The 18,321-nt window shown below is 34.9% G+C and overlaps 1 protein-coding gene across 1 annotated transcript in view; it reads left to right on the plus strand.

The window, feature by feature from the left end:
• The window catches only part of LOC145328513 (uncharacterized), a 65,484-nt gene that overhangs the window by 13,244 nt on the left and 33,919 nt on the right, over positions 1 to 18,321 (plus strand). Inside the window, exons 2-7 of the mRNA XM_080172223.1 lie at positions 1,848 to 1,894; positions 2,694 to 2,774; positions 6,275 to 6,359; positions 12,490 to 12,558; positions 15,554 to 15,633; positions 17,452 to 17,532. Coding sequence (XP_080028349.1) covers positions 1,848 to 1,894; positions 2,694 to 2,774; positions 6,275 to 6,359; positions 12,490 to 12,558; positions 15,554 to 15,633; positions 17,452 to 17,532 — 443 coding nt within the window. The remainder of the gene's footprint in view (positions 1 to 1,847; positions 1,895 to 2,693; positions 2,775 to 6,274; positions 6,360 to 12,489; positions 12,559 to 15,553; positions 15,634 to 17,451; positions 17,533 to 18,321) is intronic.

Raw genomic sequence — 18,321 nt, forward strand, 5'->3', positions numbered from 1 at the left:
CCGTTCCTGGCCTTCTTTGGGAGAGAGGCCAAACTTCCGGTGGACATGGTACTACGGCTGCCAGAGACCGAATATGCTTCAGTTCCAGCCAACGTCCAAGCTCTCTTGCAGCGCTACTATGCAGTGTATGATGCCATCCAGCAGAAGGAGGAGGGAGCCATCCGGAGGAGCGCGGCAGCTTACGAAGGCACGGCCAAGTATGAGGTTGGAGACTTGGTCTGGTACCTGGCCTTCCGCCTGGTGCCAGGGAAGGCAGCCAAGATTACCAAGAGATGGACTGGCCCCTGGAAAGTAGTGAGGCAAGCTACCGAAGTCCATTATGTCATCAAACCTGCCTCTCCAGTAGCCAGGATCTCAGAAGTTACCGCGCATGTAGGCCGACTGCGCAAATACACTGGAGATGTGACTGCCCACCAGATCCCAGCAGACATCCAAGTTGATGTGGACGGCGACGAGGATGCCACCGAGCTGCCAGTTGGAGCGGCGGCGCCCGCAGCTAGCGACCCAGGACAGCTCCCAGTGCACCAGCCAGCCGCAGCCGCCCCACAGCCTAGCGGCCAGGATCGTGACCCAGTAGAGGAGAACCTGCAGGAGCAGCCCAACAAACCACCGCCGCCGCCGCCCGCTCCAGAGCCACCCAGAGATGCCATCTGGAATCCTGACGCGGACATGGAGAACCTGCCAGCCAGCAGCGAAGACGAAGACGAAGCTGAAGCCATGTGCCCCCTGTTGATGACAGCCATCCCCATCCGGGTAGGAGCTAGGAGACCAAGCAACCTGAATCAAGCAGGCGCCCCCATGGAGTTCTATGCGCCCTCTGCCATCGTCATTCCCCCCTTAGGAACCACCAGAGTCAGCCTAGGCCTCCGTGTCCAGTTACCAGCTGAGGCCGAGCTAATCCTGCAGACGAGGCAAAATTTCCAGCGGCGGGGCTTGGCCGTCGCCAACCCACGCCTAGAAGCCAACCAGGAGCTGACAATGCTGATATCCAACCACAGCCAGACTGAGCAACGAGTGTCCCGGGGAGCCTGTGTAGCCCGAGCTGTCCTCCATCGAGCTGTGCCCCAAGAAGAGCCTGTCCTGCGCAGGCATAGGCTGTCGTATCCCCAGGTTCAAGGCCTGGTGGCTCGGGAGCCACGCAACCCTTGAAGGGGAGGTTGTGGTAATACGACACCCAGACGGACAGGCAGTTTACAGAGTTGCTTCGCTGTGACTTATGATAACAAACCCCCTGCACTAATCTTATTATATCACCATCTATCTCATGACCGCTGTTGACCCCGCAACCCAGCGGTCAAACTGGCCTGCCTAAATGTGGGGAGGGGACTCAAACATGCAACTATCACGCGTCCCTCACGCGCTTATATAACCGGGAGGCGCTGCCTCCCCTTTTACCACCGCTGCCCCCACAGCCTGTCTACCGCCGGGAGCTAAGCCCTAGCGCCCCACACCCCCTTCAAACCTAACCATTGTTATAATCTGTTGTATATATATAGTAAACATTGCTTGTAAATATTATTCAGTTTAAATATATAATTTCTGTATGATTGAATCCTGCTTGTTTGTTTTGGTAGAATAATTAAAGGCTAGGGCTCGTTGAACTCGAACTCGTTACCCTGTGGGCCGAGAACGCTCGGCTTACCAGAGTAACACTATCTAATTAGTAGAATTATACACATTTTTTTCATATATTGGATTATTTAAACTAGCATTGTCCAAACCATTAACCTATAGTTGTAATCTAAAAAAAGGAAGAAATTTTGTTCATCATCAATGGGGATATACATCAATTTATCGACCATTGTCTTATCCCCTAAGATCCCTGCTAATTTGTTTGTATAATAAAGTGAGATTGAAATGCTCGAAGAAATGAATGAAGTAATGACTGATTCAGGTACGACCAAATTAAATCGGGAAAAAAATCACGAAACCTATTTCAGCTGTCGTTGGGGTGCCAACACTAATTAAAATTGATGACCCTCCATCTGCCATCCAAATATTATTTTAGATTTATTTTGCTTATTGGTTAATTATACATAACACCTGAGGTACTTAAGTTATTTGTTGACAGGAAATACTGGTTCTTTCCTCAAAAGTGCATTGACTCACCCCCCACGTTCCCCTTTTATTGATAAATAGAAAAAAAGGAGTGTTTTTTTCTATGCCTAAACCAAGCGGGGACTTCATTTGCCTGGTTACCCAATAGCCAAAAAAAAAGCTAACCTAACCTGGCATAAAGTAATAAACAAACAAACGAAAACTTACCACTCCGCCCCCCCCCCCTTATTTTTGTTATTTTCATGGGAAACTACTCTTACTAGTAATAGTTAGTTGGGATAATCTAACCTAACCAATAATAATAATATCTTGGATTCATTTTTTTCTGTAATGTGTAATATTGTTCAAAACAAAATGTTATCCACTTTGAATAAACATTTCTCGTATTTATTCGAATCCGTTGGATAGGAACTGGTTCTCATCCATACGAAAAAACTATGTCTAGCATCGTATTATATCCAACTTTCTACGAATATAAAAATGTACAATCATAAGATCAAAACCAGTTTTTTAGCCGGTGCCTTCGGCACCTCGGGGCTAAAAAAACTTATAATTGTACACTCTATATCCGCGGAAAGCTGTTTATAATACGATGCGAGAAATAACTATTAAAAATTCAGATTTTTTCCTTCTAGAATACGTGTATGCTCGAATGCGAGATAAATTTGGTGACTCTAAGCGAACTGTTCAACCCCAACCAGATTTAAATCGACAAGGTAGTAACTAATTTATTAGTAGCTACTCTATAATTATGTTCTGACAATTTAACTCATGTAAAAATAACAGTTCACATAAATATATATATGTATATTGCGTAATTTCTTTGTTAATGTCAATTACAACATTATTAACATTTTAGACATGACTTTTTAAGTAGCTACTCTATAATTCACATTGTATGTCCTTGCGATATGGAGGAAATGTGATTTTCACGTCTACTATTTAAGATAGATAGTAGGAGTAATTATTCAAGATTTCCTGTATTTAATTTACTTGGTCCGTGAGCTTGTCAGCCATGGTTTCCAAGACATAAATACATCTCTTTTTTTCTACATTATAAGAACTGAACATCTGCTTTATATATGACTTAGTCCGTTTATCTATTCATGATTGTGCTTTTCTACTTATGATTGTTGTCATCCTTGTTTAATATCAGAATAGAAAAGTCATAATTGTGCTATCATAAAAAGGAAGCTACGCATAAAAACAAGGATGACAACATCCATAAGTAGCGAAGCACAAAAAAATCGTGGATTGGAATACGTACAGGTAGAGTTAAAGAGGCTTTGTTAGAATCAAGACAGACCAACGTTTAACGAACAGACGGACGGATGGACAGACGGACAATTGCAATTATAGAGTAGCTTCGCTACTAATAAATAATTCAAATTCTTCCACTCAAATATTTAAGAAATCGTGAGAAAGGGCTTTATGCATACAGGGCAATAGGGAAAGAACAATAGGAGATAAATCAATTCTCCCCCAGTATTCAAACAGTATGAAGTTTGTGCTTTTCTTTAGTAGATTTTTTGTCAATTTTTTTAGGGGAAAATTTTAATGATGGTGAGTAAACAAAGTAGTGGGTTTCGATCAAGAATTAGGAAATTGGCCTCGCAGGGTTAGATACCCCCGTATGGCTCAGAAATAGGAGAACAGCTACTGTGAAAATACGACGAAGGCTCGCTAGCTCATTTTCTTCCTATGATCAGAAATTTTATGTTCTTCAATCAACGTGTTAAGAGAATGCAAAGATGATTTTTTCCATGGACCTTTCTCTTTGTCCCTGGCTTACGGGGAGTGGTTTTGACTTTAATGTTGAAATATCCTGAATCCTTATTCAAATAAATTAACTTTTATTTATTAAAAATATACTGACTCTATATCTTGCATTATCCGTTCGTCAGATCAGAAGCTACAAGTAAGGATGTTAAAAGTTTTATTTTTTTCGAGGAATAATAAAATAATCTCATTAGGGGGGCAACTAAGCTTTTTTGGGGGGAGAGGAGGGAGATTTATTTTTTCTTGAACTTTTTAAAATAAAGATATAAATTTTTGTAATTTGTTCGTTTTTGCACATTCATAATAAAAAGTAGTGAGATGTCCGTCTGTCCATCAAAAACAAGGGGCAAATCAACTAGACTTAAAATAAAGAACTATCAAAATATTTTTTATATCAATCTATAAGTTTTGCTCCTATGAAGCTTACCATTCTTTTTTATTGTATGTAGATAATCTTTTAATGTATCTTTTAAAAGATACCAAACCTTAATTTTTAATCAAAAGTGTTAAAAAGAATAATTTTGAATTTATCTTATAAAGGAGAATTTAAGTTAAATAATACGATAAATATGATTGTATGCTTTTTGAAAGTTTGATTAGGTTTAGAAAGCAGTTTAAGACTCGACAGGGCGAGACATAGGAGTAATACCTAGGTAAAGATGTACAATAATAATTTGACTGAAGGAAGAAATGTATAATATTTTACTTACTCAATTTTCAGAATTTTGTTTTACATGAATGAATGCAGCTTATACCAATAACGAAATTAATTCGGAATAAAATCACGAAACCTATACGTGTTTTTTAGTTGTCGTTGGGAGGCAACACATCGTAAAATTGACGACCTCTCCATTTGCCCCCCAAATATTATTTTAGATTTATTTCGCTTGTTGGTTATACCTTATTCCTGACATGAATGTGCTTTCTAAAGAAAAATATTAGATCGTGTCTCAGCTGTAAAGAACTAACAATTTATCCTACAATCATGTAACAGGATATGTGTACGTCTTTTTTTTCTGTTTGTGCCAAAGAATATCGCTAACCAATGAACATATATGGTTCTCCAGTAGCTTCACATAGGTCACAAGAAGGTTTATAACCATTTGGGGGGAGGGTATCAATAACCTTCCAAGATAAATCGCACCTAGAAAAAAACCTCAATCCAAATTGTGTACACCAGGAAAAAAAATTAAAAAGTTATTTTCCTAATACCTTGTTTTAGGGGTGTGTTGACACCAAATTTACTCAAAAACTGATTAGTATTCTATAAAACTGTTAGACGATTCATCAAGTCTAAAATCGATAGGACAATGAAAACATGCCCAAATTAACGATAAGAACATTCGGATTCTTCGTATTTTTCACAGTAGGTTTTCTCCCATTTCTAGCTCCCGCGGGGGGCTCTAACCCAATTACCTAATCCTGTGGGGTAATCACCTAACCTAAAGTAACCTATAAAAAGCCATTTTAAAAATACGACAAATCGCCCCTTAAGGTGCGATGTCACGAAAGGGACTATTCCCGAACATTCCCTTACGGTCGCACGGACCAAACCTGTTTATACAAATAGCTCTGGTTTTAAAATCCCTCGTATGCTCGACTCTTCCAAATTACATTACTATTCCAGATGTAAAGATATTTTTCTAGGAATATAATATTTGTATATTACTTATCTAAGAAATGTATCTTAGGAAAGACAAATTTAAAAGAAAACAAGGCCCTACACGGATTCATAACAAGCAAAGATGAAATTAAAATTATGATTAGGAAATTAAGAATTAACTAGGAGTTAAATAGGAATCTATCGTATCGTTTTATAGACAGCTTTCAAATTAAAATTAAAAATTAGAATATTAAAACTTTTTTATTTCAATATTTGGAGAAAAATTGTCTGTATGGCTGAAAATCGGTTCTAATCCAGTGGAAATTAATCAGCTTCGAAGACATCACCATCGTAGCGGATACAAAAAATAGCGAAACTTTATAGAACACACATTTGAAAAATATCAACAAATTCTGTTGCTTAGAAGTTTATTTCTAAAAAGTTTTTTATTATACAGAATTTCAATATTACAAGTAGATAGCTATTTCATAATTTTCAAATGTCTGTCGTTTGTCATTCAGTTCGTAATCTAAACTCAATCAATCAAGTCACAAACCATTGCGAAGAAAAAATATGTAAAGCGTTAAACAAAACGTAGGTGCAATATAGATTCTTATTTATGGTCTATATTTTAATAGCACAAGCTACACCTTAAATAGGATCCATCTGAAAGAGTCGGTCGATAGAATTCAAATTTTTTCAGAGGTTATAAACGATATATATCTCCTTTTTTAGTGAAGATTCTCTTAACTTTAGGGCATGTTTATTCAATACAACATTGCGATTTTATAATGCAGCGCCTGTGCTATTTTTATACATATTGTCCTTGTTTAGGAAAATCTTCGACGGATCTGACAAATCTGCGAGTCTGGCCAAATGGACGTGTACCTTATCAGTTTGCGGATACTATAGACCACAGGTAAATAATTTTATTTTTCTAGTCAGACTGTTTATTACAATAGTCCTCAAAGTTTTATAATAAAAATATATAATAAATAAAAGTTTTCTTATTCGATGTCTTAACAACTTTGGGGACTTTTGATTGGTTCAAAAATGAACTATAGAGCAATGTCATTAAAAATAAACATTAAATTAAATAAATCAAGAAACCTTTTAAAATTCATAATGTGAAAATCTAGGAACCTTAACCAATAATCAAATCATAATGTCAACTTTTTAAATCAGCCGTCTATCTTAAATAGGAGTCGAGGAAATTATGAAAACTTAAAAATCTAGGAACCGAACTAGCACCCCAACCAATAAGCAAATCTCAATAAAACTAAATAGAAGTAAGCAGAATTTGAATATTTTCTTGGTTTTAATTTATGCAAGGTATTTTTGTCTTTTATTACTGCGCTACTCATAAACATAATTTTCCTTGTTCTTAGAAGAAGCTTATAGTACATAATAAAGAATGACGTCATACAATACAAATGACCAATTAAAGGCCAGTATCCATTTTAATTGACAAATGGTAAAATGCATACTTGCCTAATATTGGTTATTTGTATTGTATGACGTCATTTTTTATTAGCCACTATAAGCTGCATCTTGTTGTTATCTAGATTATCATCTTTTCTTCTTGTTTATATTTGATTGAATTATCTGTTGACCTAGTATTTTTTCTATGATTCTATTTTCTTACATTAAAATTAATAATGTTTTAAACGTACTTTTTGGTGCCATTTTCCTCATAGAACCCAGTCGAACATTGAAAATCTCCTACCCCTTATTTTTAGAAATAAATTAAATTATTTTTTCATGTGTTATATTTTTTCCCTAAGGAAAAGTTAGGTTATATTGGGTACAGGGTAGCCTCACAGGGTTTAAGCACCGTCAGCATTGAAAAATATCTACTCTACCTCCCCCCCCCCCTATTTTTAACTTGCTCTGTATTGTTTAAGCACTGTCAGCATTGAGAAAAAATCTACTCTACCCTTCCCCCTATTTTTAACTTAATTATAAAAATACAGGAAGGTGGGAGGGGTTCTGTATTGTTTATATAACTGTTTTTATATTGTGCTATTGAATTTTCATAAATGTTGTATAATCATTTAGCATATATTAGCATATTCTAAAATACCCTTTGACATACTGTAATGGGAAAGATAGAAAAAAAGTACATTTCAATTTCTAAAGGAAATATTTTTTATATATAACTCAGGAACGGAGGGGACATTTGGGCTATTTTTATGCTAGTCCCCAAAGATTTGTAGTAATGTTTTCTTATTTGTTAGGTAAATAACTTTGGGGACTTTCATAGAATTTGGATAGGTTGGTTCATTAAGTAGTGTGTTAAAACGTTTCAACCACTAATTATAATCTACATAAGGGGTAAATTTTCTGTATCATCATTACAGTACACTAATTTATTGGCCATTGTCTTATCCCTTTAGATCCCTTACATATTTATGCAGTGTACTTTTATATATTTGGAAAAATTGGAATTTAAATTATACTGGTGCCCAATCCCATAGTTTGTAAATATGTTCTGTCATTCGTGTTCGTAAAATCTGAAAGGGACTTTTATTGAATCCCGATTATTTGGTACAAGCTAGCAGGGATCAAACTTCTCCACCTACAGAAGAGGTAATTTTGTTTATCATAATTTTAGTTTATCGCCTTTAGTCTTATTAGCCTTTAAGATATTCATAACCTAGGGTAATGAAATGCACTATGTCCCAATTTAGGTTCTGACACAAAAGTCAAAGCACCTTCATTTGCACTGTGTAAAGTGAAAATAACGTATTTTTTTTAAAGTGGGGAAAGTAACTTTTGTAGAGAAGCTACGCAAATGTCTTAGTGAGATGTCAATAATTATATTTCTAAAAAGAAAATATTAATAACATTTTTGACATTTCTATTACTTTTTACCAATCAAAATCATTATTAATTTTACTTTTATGCTTCCATTATAGCAGCTTCCTACAAAAATGACGTCATAGAATACAAATGACCAATGATAGCTGCAAGTATACATTTTACCATTAGTCAATTAAAATAAATACTGGCCTACTGGTCATATGACTTCATTTTTTAAGGCACTATAAGCTGCTTCGCTTCTATTCTTTATAGTAGCTTAAAGCTACTCAATAGATAAGAACCTTTCATTATATCTATCATCACTACAAAGTAAGTTAAATTGCTGCTAGAAAATGATTCTAATTTTTAAAAACATTTTGGAATCATATGGACAAAAAATAGCATAAAACCATCCCAAGAGATCCCCTGAAAAACATGAACATATTGGTACAGCCATTTCCGAGATCTTTTTTTTTCCTTGCTTAATTTAGATAAAGTACATTTGATAATGTACACTTTATTATGTACTTAATCAAAGTATATACAATTTCTTCAGGAAAACTTTGGTAAAAAAGCATTCATTTTCCCTAAACATAATTAGTTTGGGCCTTTACAGACTTTATCCTTTTGTATTGATATGTTAATTATTTTGTATGTCAATTAAGATCTCGCTAACCACTAAACCAGTTAAATTCTACATTTCAGAGAAGCTTCAAAAGCTATGTGATTTAGTTTGGGCTATTTTAAATTAAAGTCTTTGCATGATTCTTTATGCTAGATTCTTGACTCTTAACCCCCTCTAACTCTTCGAATACAAATCCCAATGGGAAATTATATTAAGCTAAGCTACTGTTTTGGAAGAGATTTTTATTGATTTTATTTTATAAGCCTGTCAAGGTCCTAACTGTAAAAAAACAAAGAAAGAAAAATCGACTTTCTTTCAAAGTGCTCATCAACACCCCTCCCCCAACCCTTATTTTTAAAATGAATTGAACCTTTGTGGGGAGGGAGAAGGGATAATGGTTATTTTCTTTTATATCTAACCCATGCGGTGCCCTATGCCTACGTGGTTACCCAAATGCCCTCTTTAACCTAACTTGCTCTGACCAAGAGTAATAACAAACAAACAAATCCTCTTCCCCTGTTATTCAATTTAAAAAAAGGGGGGAGGGTCTTTGTGCTCGACTAGGCACTTTTAGGAAAAGCAGCAACTATTGTAATAATCAGGGAGTAAGGGAGGGGACAAAGGATCAAATATTCAATTTTTAGGAGTCTCAGATTTTGGGTACTGGATTAAAAGGAATGTGCAAGAATCTAGCAGGTTCTGACCAAATGCCGCTAACTCGCTTTGTTTCGGTACTTGGGCCAAATATCTCGGTACTTAGGCCTACGTGGCCGTCTACGAGATCTTAAAGTGCAGAAGCACAATCAACCTCACTACTTCCAATGAATAAGGCACTGATTCAGTTACAAATAGTGTATTTACCACTATGAAACGGTGGGATCTAAAAAAATAATAACAAAATTAATACAAAATATTAAAAATGTTTCAGTGAATAAGAAAACGTGCATATTTTTTAATAGAAACTGATAAATTTCAAACAGAATCATTTTAAAAATATATAAAATTATTCGTAGGTAAAAATAAGTCAATGATTTGGTCTATTTTAATGAAAAAATAAAGAAATCAATTTGCTATATCTTAAACCAAAAAAATCACTTTAATCTTCAAAATTCAAAGGTTAAAAAGAAAGAATACTCACCAGTCTTAATTCATATCAAGCCAGGAAGTATTAGAGGTAAAATCATAGCACAGCAAACCACGCATTTTATTACAAAACATGATTTTTCGTCACACACAACGTGCTGAGCCCATGGTATAAACAATACAAAGGAAGAAAGCGCGTGGGGCGCACACATATGGCTATGCCGCGCTTCGTTGCTTAGATAATATGATTTCAAACTACAAAAGTCGTCTTCTACTTATATTTCTTGTAAGGTTTAGGTAAAATTAGGTGACGGTTCGATCCCGCAAGGAACACACTATGAAAGTACCAAGACACGCTTTTTAGTTTTGAATATAGCAGACAAGTATCAATAAACTTAATTTGTTATGATGTGGCTGGTTTTAAAATTTTTTTTCTTAAGAAAATATCATTTCATAGATAAAAACTTTATTGTGATATTTGTGTAATAAACAATCTAAGAACCATTAAAATTTTGCGTTATGGGGCTATGGGTTGAACGGGTTCCAGGGAAGATTTTTCTAGCAATTAATTACAGTGTATATACGTCAGTCTGATGTGCTGGTAATCTAATTTTCAAATGAATGCTTTTTTTCTTGGAACTTTTTTCTTATTTTATAGTTTTCTAAAATTTTCTAAATATTTTCTAGATAAATCTGGATATCATGGTCTTTCAGCGAAAACTCTTGAATTGAATTAATTGCCCATTGTCCCCTCTCTTATTCCCTGTGTAATAATGCAAAACAAAGTTTTGAAAAGTAATTACAAATATTTGGCTAGATAGGACAAGTAATTAGTCAGGGAGGTAGGGAGAGAATATTGGTCTGTAAGTTATGCTTAAAAAATTTTTTGTGTAAAAAACTTTTCTCATTCGTTGACTAAAAAATTTGGTAATTCTTGATTTATTGGATTTATAATATGTGATGCTTTCCTAGATTTCTATTATTTAATCAATATAAAACTTATTTGCAAATTTGTCCTGTTTTATTAACCATGTTTCTTATTAGAAAATATTGAAAATATTTATTAAATTTATTCATAAAAAAAGGAATAATTATAAAAGCAAAACTGCTCTAAATGTTAGGTTGTTGAAATAAATAACAGCTTTTTGCTGATATAAAATTTACAATTATATGATTAGAAACAGTTTTTGTAGCTAAGAGATGCCGAAGGCTCGTGCTAAAAAACTGGTTTTAATCTTATGATACGTATGGCTGAGAACCGGTTCTAATATTAATCGGTATTGAAGTGATACTGGAATAGTTATTTCTCGCATCGTATTATAAACGGCTTTCCGCGGATATAGAATGTACAGTTATAAGATTAAAACTAGTTTTTTAGCCCCTAGGTGCCAAAGGCACCGGCTAAAAAAAACTGGTTTTAATCTTATGATTGTACATTTTTATATTCGTAGAAAGCTGGATATAATACGATGCTAGACATAGTTTTTTCGTATGGATGAGAACCGGTTCCTATCCACCGGATTCGAATGAATACGAGAAAATAGTTTAAAACACAACAAAACCAGTTAAAAACTTATTATACGCATTTTCTGAGATTTTTTGCTTCAAATGTGTTGACATATGAACAGATAGAAAGAACTGGATGTTCATGGAGGGAGCGGACATTTGACTGTAAATTACACTGGACCCAAAGTTTCATAACAAGGTCATCTTATTCGTGGGCTCAATAACTTCGGGTACTTCAATTTGATTGGATGGTTCCAAACATAAAATGTCTAATCTTTTCAACCAATAATTACTACTCATAGAATAAGGAGGAATAGAAATGAAAACCCTAAATATTTCTGGGAAATTTGAACGAATCTTTGACTTGCGCAGTAAAGACAATAATGCTAAAGTACAAATCACAATGACTAGTTGTCACTAGTACATACTCTTGTTTTAATTTTGGTAAGTACAATTGACCACATTTGTAATTCTAAAGGGTCAGCTAAATGGGTTCAGCCCCTTCCTCCCCCATCCCCCCTTCCACAAGTTAATGTATGGATGTAGTTGCTATCATGTATAAATCAGCTGTTTAAAAACAAACATAAGAGCGCAACCTAGTTTTATAATATAAATACTGAGACCAATATTTTTTTTGTAAAATTTACATAATTAAATTTTTTTAAGGCTTAATATGCACATTTTTAATCCATTGTGAATAGGGAAGAGGAAGCTGGATTCTTGGGTACATGGCTTTTAGTAAACTATTGCAAAAGGAATTTATTCTGAATATTTTTTCTGAATAATTACTGAAATCATGTTATTTACTAACAGCCTTATAGCCGTTTTGGTCTTTCAAAAGTTCCAATTTTACTTCAGGCTAGCCAGGCAGAATCTTCTACCTGGATTCTATTCTATACTTTATCTTCTTTGTTACTACTACAGAACTGTTTCAATTATGATAATTAGAGACGTTAGCAATATATTGTCCATTGTCTTGTCCTTTAAAATACGTAAATCCAAATTTTTAACAATCTAATATTTGTATTTTTAGAGAATGGGTGACGATGCAGCTTATTTTCTCAAATATTAGTAGTGTTACTAATATTCAGTTTATACCAAGGTATGGTTATATCCTTATAATAAAGTAACAGAATGTCTGTTTGTCTGTCTGTTTGTGTGTACCGAAGGATCTCGCTAACCGCTGGACCGATCGGGCTCTCCTTAACAGGGTAGCTTCTCATAGGTCCCGGGAAGGTTTATATCTATTTGGGGGGAGGGTAACAACACCCTTCCGAGAGAAATCACAATTTTTTTTTAAAATTTACCTATAGAGACTCGAACGCAACATAGCAAGGTATCGTAGAGACTTGAAAGCAACATAGATAGGTATCGTATTATTTTTTAAAAAATATATAAAGTGCCCCTAGAGGCCTCTGGGGGGGGGGGGGGCGTAGCCGCTAGTATTAATATATACTAGTTACTGCACGCTTAGCATCTATACACTTTATTTTCTCTAATATTAGTACTGTTACTAAATTACTAAGTACGGAGAGGGCACATTAGGCTGTTATTTACACTATTCACCAAAGTCTTATAATAACGTTCTCTTATTCTTTGGACTAACAACCTTGGGGAATTTTATTGAAATTTTGATTAGTTGGTTCATTTAGTTGAGTTTCCAAACGTTTTAACCACTAATTCTAATCTACAGAAGCAGTGGCGTGCGAAGCACTTTGTCTAGGGGGGGGCATTTTGAAGATTTTGTAAAATTTTGCCCCCCCCTAAAACAAAGTGCCCCGGGGGGGCACTTTGCTTTAGGGGGGGGCATTTTGATTATATATACTAATTTTAAATAAGGGCGTTTTAAGGGGTGGAATTATTTGATTATGGGCCTTCTAGTCCTTATCCCTTCTTCCCCATCCCTTCCCCCATCCCTATTTCCCATTTATATCCCCCATCTCTTCCCCCCCCCATCTCTTCTCCCCCATCCCTTCTCCCCCATCCCTTCTCCCCCATCCCTTCTCCCCACCCTGTAATGACCGAAGGGAAGGGAGCTAGAAAGCATCTTCGAATAACCATAAAAACCAAAGATATAAAGACTATGTAAAAAATAAAAAAAAATTACTTGTCCTTTCATCTACAGATATAAAAATCTCTTGAAAATATGGAAAACTTTGGGGTATAGTCTCTTTTGTGGCAACGCCTCTTAAGGGGCATTTCGTCCTATTTTCACAGTAGCTTTTAATAGGTTATTCTAGGTTAAGTTAGGTCAGGTGATTTCCCCGCAGGGTTAGGCAATTGGCCCCGCAGGAGCTATAAATAGGTGAAAAGCTACTGTGAAAATACGACGAAATGCACCTTAAGAGGCAATGTCACAAAATGGACTATACCCGAAATTTAAAAGATACAAAAATAGCCAAAAACGTCCTGAAAAGCAGTCCGACCTCCATAAATTTTTAATAGTTAATTATACTCCATAATGATTGGAATGTTAACATTCAGTTTTAGCCTTCTATCTTTAATTGCAGTTGAAAAAATCACATTTCCACCTTAGCATTACATACTGACAGCCATAGTGAATTATAGAGAAGCTAAAAAGTTATATTAACATATCCTACCCTCTTTAAATGGCACTATAAAACTCTGTTAATTTTTGATTAAGTGGTGTTTCCAATGATTTATAAGGGCGGTGCGTGAAGCGCACCTAAAAATATTTACTCCCCCTTTGAACTAAAATCAATTAAAGACAACAAGAGTGGCGTATTTTATCAAGTTAGGAATATAGAGTGTAGTTAGTTTTAAGGGTTTTTAATGAAAATTGCCATAAAAAATCTTTTTGTAAGGGTATGTACACAAAAAATGATAAACTTATCCTGAAAATAATATGACATCATATATAGTTATTCATTTAGACAGACATACAGTGTTGAGAAAAAGGCTTAGATAAATATCAACGCTGTTATTTTTTTATATAAAATAACTTTTTGATTAAATATTTGTTTTTTACACATGTTTTTATAGAAATAAAAACAAATATAATAGTGATAAAAAGCAGAAACCATTTGGAAGGGCGCGAAGCGCAAATTTTTTTCTTCAAATATGCAGGGAGGGAGGGGTTTTTGGGCTATTTATTACACTAGTCCCCAATATTTCATATAAAATTTTCTTCTTCGTTGGCTCAACAACTTTGGGGACTTTAATGGAATTTTGATTGGTTGGTTAATTTAGTCAAGTTTCCATACATTTCATCCATTAATTGTAATCTATATAAGGGGTAATTTTGTGTATCATCATTGGGGATGTACAAAATTTCTTTGGTAAAAAGTTTATATTATACAAAATAAAATACTTCCTATTACCTGGTTTGTTATGTTCAGTGAAATAAGATTATAACCTAATTTCTACACTAATTAAAAAATTTGGTAAGGTTAAATGAATTGTAACTGTCTGTTTGGCGCGAAGCGCCAAAAAATTTTTTTTGTTGAGTATTTCTTGATCTTTTTTTTTGGAAACTGGGATAGTTTTGCTTTTTGTAGGGTAAGGGGCAAAAAGGGGCATTTTTGTTGACCAGGGGGGGGCAAAATGAGCATTTTTCAACATTTAGGGGGGGGCAGGGGGGGCGGTGGCTAGGGGGGGGCAGGGGGGGGGGCGTTTTGGTCGCTAGGGGGGGGCGATTGCCCCAAATGCCCCCTTCGGTTCGCACGCCACTGTACAGAAGAGATAGTTTTTCGGCTGATGTCTTATCCCTTTAGATCCCTGATTTATATAAAATAATCTATACTAGTGAATGTGCCCCTAGCATCTACGGTATCTTTTTTGAACGGGGAGGGAAGTGTCGGAAAAAAACTAGAATAATCCTTACAAATACAAATAAAATAGCGGATAGCCTAAAACCATCCCTGGAACAATGTGCAGAAGCTCTTTATGGTGCCTATATAAAATGTTGTCATACAATACAAATGACCAATGATAGGCCAATACACAGACTAAATTACCAATGGCAGGCCAGAATACATTTTGATTTACAAATAATAGGCCAGTATGACGTCATTTATTATAGGCACTATGAAAAGCTTCAATGTGAAGCTTCTCTATAAATGTGTCTATTTATTTAGAACAGCTAGAGACACAGACTACCTACTGATATCTGAAGATATAGAGAAGTATGGATGTGGTTGCTGCTCTATTGGCGTAGGTAATATTAAGGACTTCCCTAGTCAGGTATTGTAAATAAATTTACTACTTTTCTTATAGATATACAATGTGTTTCAATAAAAACTGCGTTTTCCAGTTTTGGGAATCAACCAGAAGGAGCATGAAAAAATAACTATAGGTCCATATTCTCTGTAAAAATGTACATAACATTGCTTAATGTGTTTTTCAATATCTCTAAAAATGCGGCTGTACTGATAGGTACATGTAGGGTAAAAATGCCTGATATTAAAACTGTGATAACAATAATAATCAAATAACTCATTTATTTTGCAACATATAGGTTAAAAAGTACAATATTAAAGTAATAAAAGGTTAAATCAATGTCCCCATTTGAGATTTTTTACATATTTTCTTTTTTTTGGCTACATGCAAAGAGCTTTTTAGTTTCTTCAGAATTTAGTTTTTTCTATTTCTCTATGGCAAAGTCATTTTTAGTAATAAATCTCTTATAATACTGTGCGCATTGACAATTTCAATATCTTTAAAAATAAGCAAGTTATCTTGATTAAAAATTGTCGTTAAAAAGACTTTTTCTTTAATTACTTGTTATATAAGTTAATATGTCATGTATCAATCAAAAGGGATTAGGAGATTAAAGGGGGAGGGGTGAGGAACGAACATGAACTATCACATTGAATCATAACTAAAGCAAGAATAAAGTTTATCATTTGTTCTGTAAAAATAAGCATTTTTAAATTAAATTTTAAATGTAATTATTAGAATATTTAGTTGAGCATTCTATAATGTCGTTTTCAAGTAAAAAGAAGAATTTAGTTTAACGTTATAGCCCTAAATTTCAACAAGAATGAAGCAACACACATACATTTTGAATTCTTTAAGCTCTAAAAAACGCTATTGTTTAAGAGATATTAAAAAAACACCTTTTATAAAATTGATCAATATTTTTATAGAGAATAAGAATATATAATTATTTTTTTCATACTCCTACTGGTTGTTTCCCAAAACCGGAAAACGCAGTTTTATTTGAAACACCCTGTAGTATTTACAAATTCGCCAACTTCCGTTAGGAGATATATGATTTCTTGTAAAAGTCGTTTGAATGCATATCTAAGATTTTCTTTTAACATTTTTTGTCGTTATCCTCTTTTCTAATTTTTTTCTTCTAATTTTTAAAATTTGATTCTTCCCCCCCCCCCCTTCCCCGGTAAGGAACAACTATTTTAGGTTAGGTTAGGTTATAGGCAAGGGGGCCGAGCGCTGCGGCTAGGCAGGCAAGAGGGCCGAGCGCTGCGGCTAGGCAGGCTAGGGAGCCGAGCGCTGGGGCCAGAGTTCATGGTTCTGCCGGGAAGGGGAGGGGGAGGGGGGAATGCCACTCAAATTTTCAAAATCAAAGAAAAAACTCTAAGAGGATATTACCAATTTTTTTTTAGATTATGTTTTTTCTGCAAGTCGGAATCATAAATCTTCTAAAAACATACACAATTAAATTTCATTCTTATTATTATTGGTTTATGAACTGCGGAAGAGGGTTGTAGTTTAGATTTAATATCCTTCTAAGACAAGATGAAAGAAAAACTATCTTTCCTGTTTTTAACCCCCACACGGTGTCACAGGAGATACGGAAAGTCAAGTGTGACGTCATAAAGATACGTCTAAAACTAAAGGATAAGATGAAAAGTGGGAAAGAAAACCCCTAAAAAAGTGATAGATTTTATGACGTATTTTTATGACGTCCCACACGATACTTTCCTTATCTATGGTTTCACATCTTCTTTGTGAATCTCTGTACACGCCATGTTTTATAAGAAGGAACATACCATCACTTTGTGACATATAGGTTTCAGCGAAGGTGCAGGGGAGCATGTTCTAGTCCTGGCACCTGTCAGTCAAGGCGGATGTGGAGTTAATCATATTGGAGGTAGGTTTCATTTTCATTACCGACCAACAGACCATTAGATTAAATAACTGTATCTACAAAAAGAAAAAAAATTGCTAGCAGATGAAAAAGGTCCTTGGAAAAGGGGGGCAGGTAGTTATCTCTATATACATCTATACTATAGATCTTTTAACAGACCAAAGATTTGTAGAGTAGCTTCACTACAAAAATAAATATCCTTTTATTTAAAGTAGTAAAGTTATTTTTTTCTGAAGCTTAAGATCTCGGAAATTACTAGTAGGAATAGATTGTACGTTTCAGAAAAGCGTTATAAATATCTTGGGCTGGTTTTAAGCTATTTTTCAGACACCCTCACCTCCCCCTAGAGGCTAGAGACAAAAGCAACTAGTTTTGAAATATGCTAACGTAAATAATAAGTAATCAAAAGTTTTATTACATTTTTTCTCTTTTTCTGATTAAAGAAAAACAGTTTTTAAAAAGTAAATGAGAATTTAGATTGGGAAAGCGTTACTTGCAAAAAATGCATAAAAAAATCGTTGATTTTCTTTTGATTAAAAAGAAGAAAAAAAAATTTGGTGCTTTCCCTGAAAGTGGCTAGTCGAGCAAAGAGACTCTCTTCCTCTATTAAATTAGGGCGGGGGGAGTTTTGAGTTTATTTGCATTTTACTTTAGGTCAGGTTTGGTTAGATTATTTTGGTTTCACGGTCCCGCATGGTTAGTAAGGGTTAGGGATAAGGAAAATCCTTTTTTTTAGTAGCGAAGCTACTCTATAATTCACTTTGTCCGTCCGTCAGTCCGTCCGTCAGTCAG

Source organism: Acartia tonsa, chromosome 9 (assembly GCF_053477335.1).
Source record: "Acartia tonsa isolate MP-2025a chromosome 9, ASM5347733v1, whole genome shotgun sequence".
NCBI lineage: Eukaryota > Metazoa > Arthropoda > Copepoda > Calanoida > Acartiidae > Acartia > Acartia tonsa.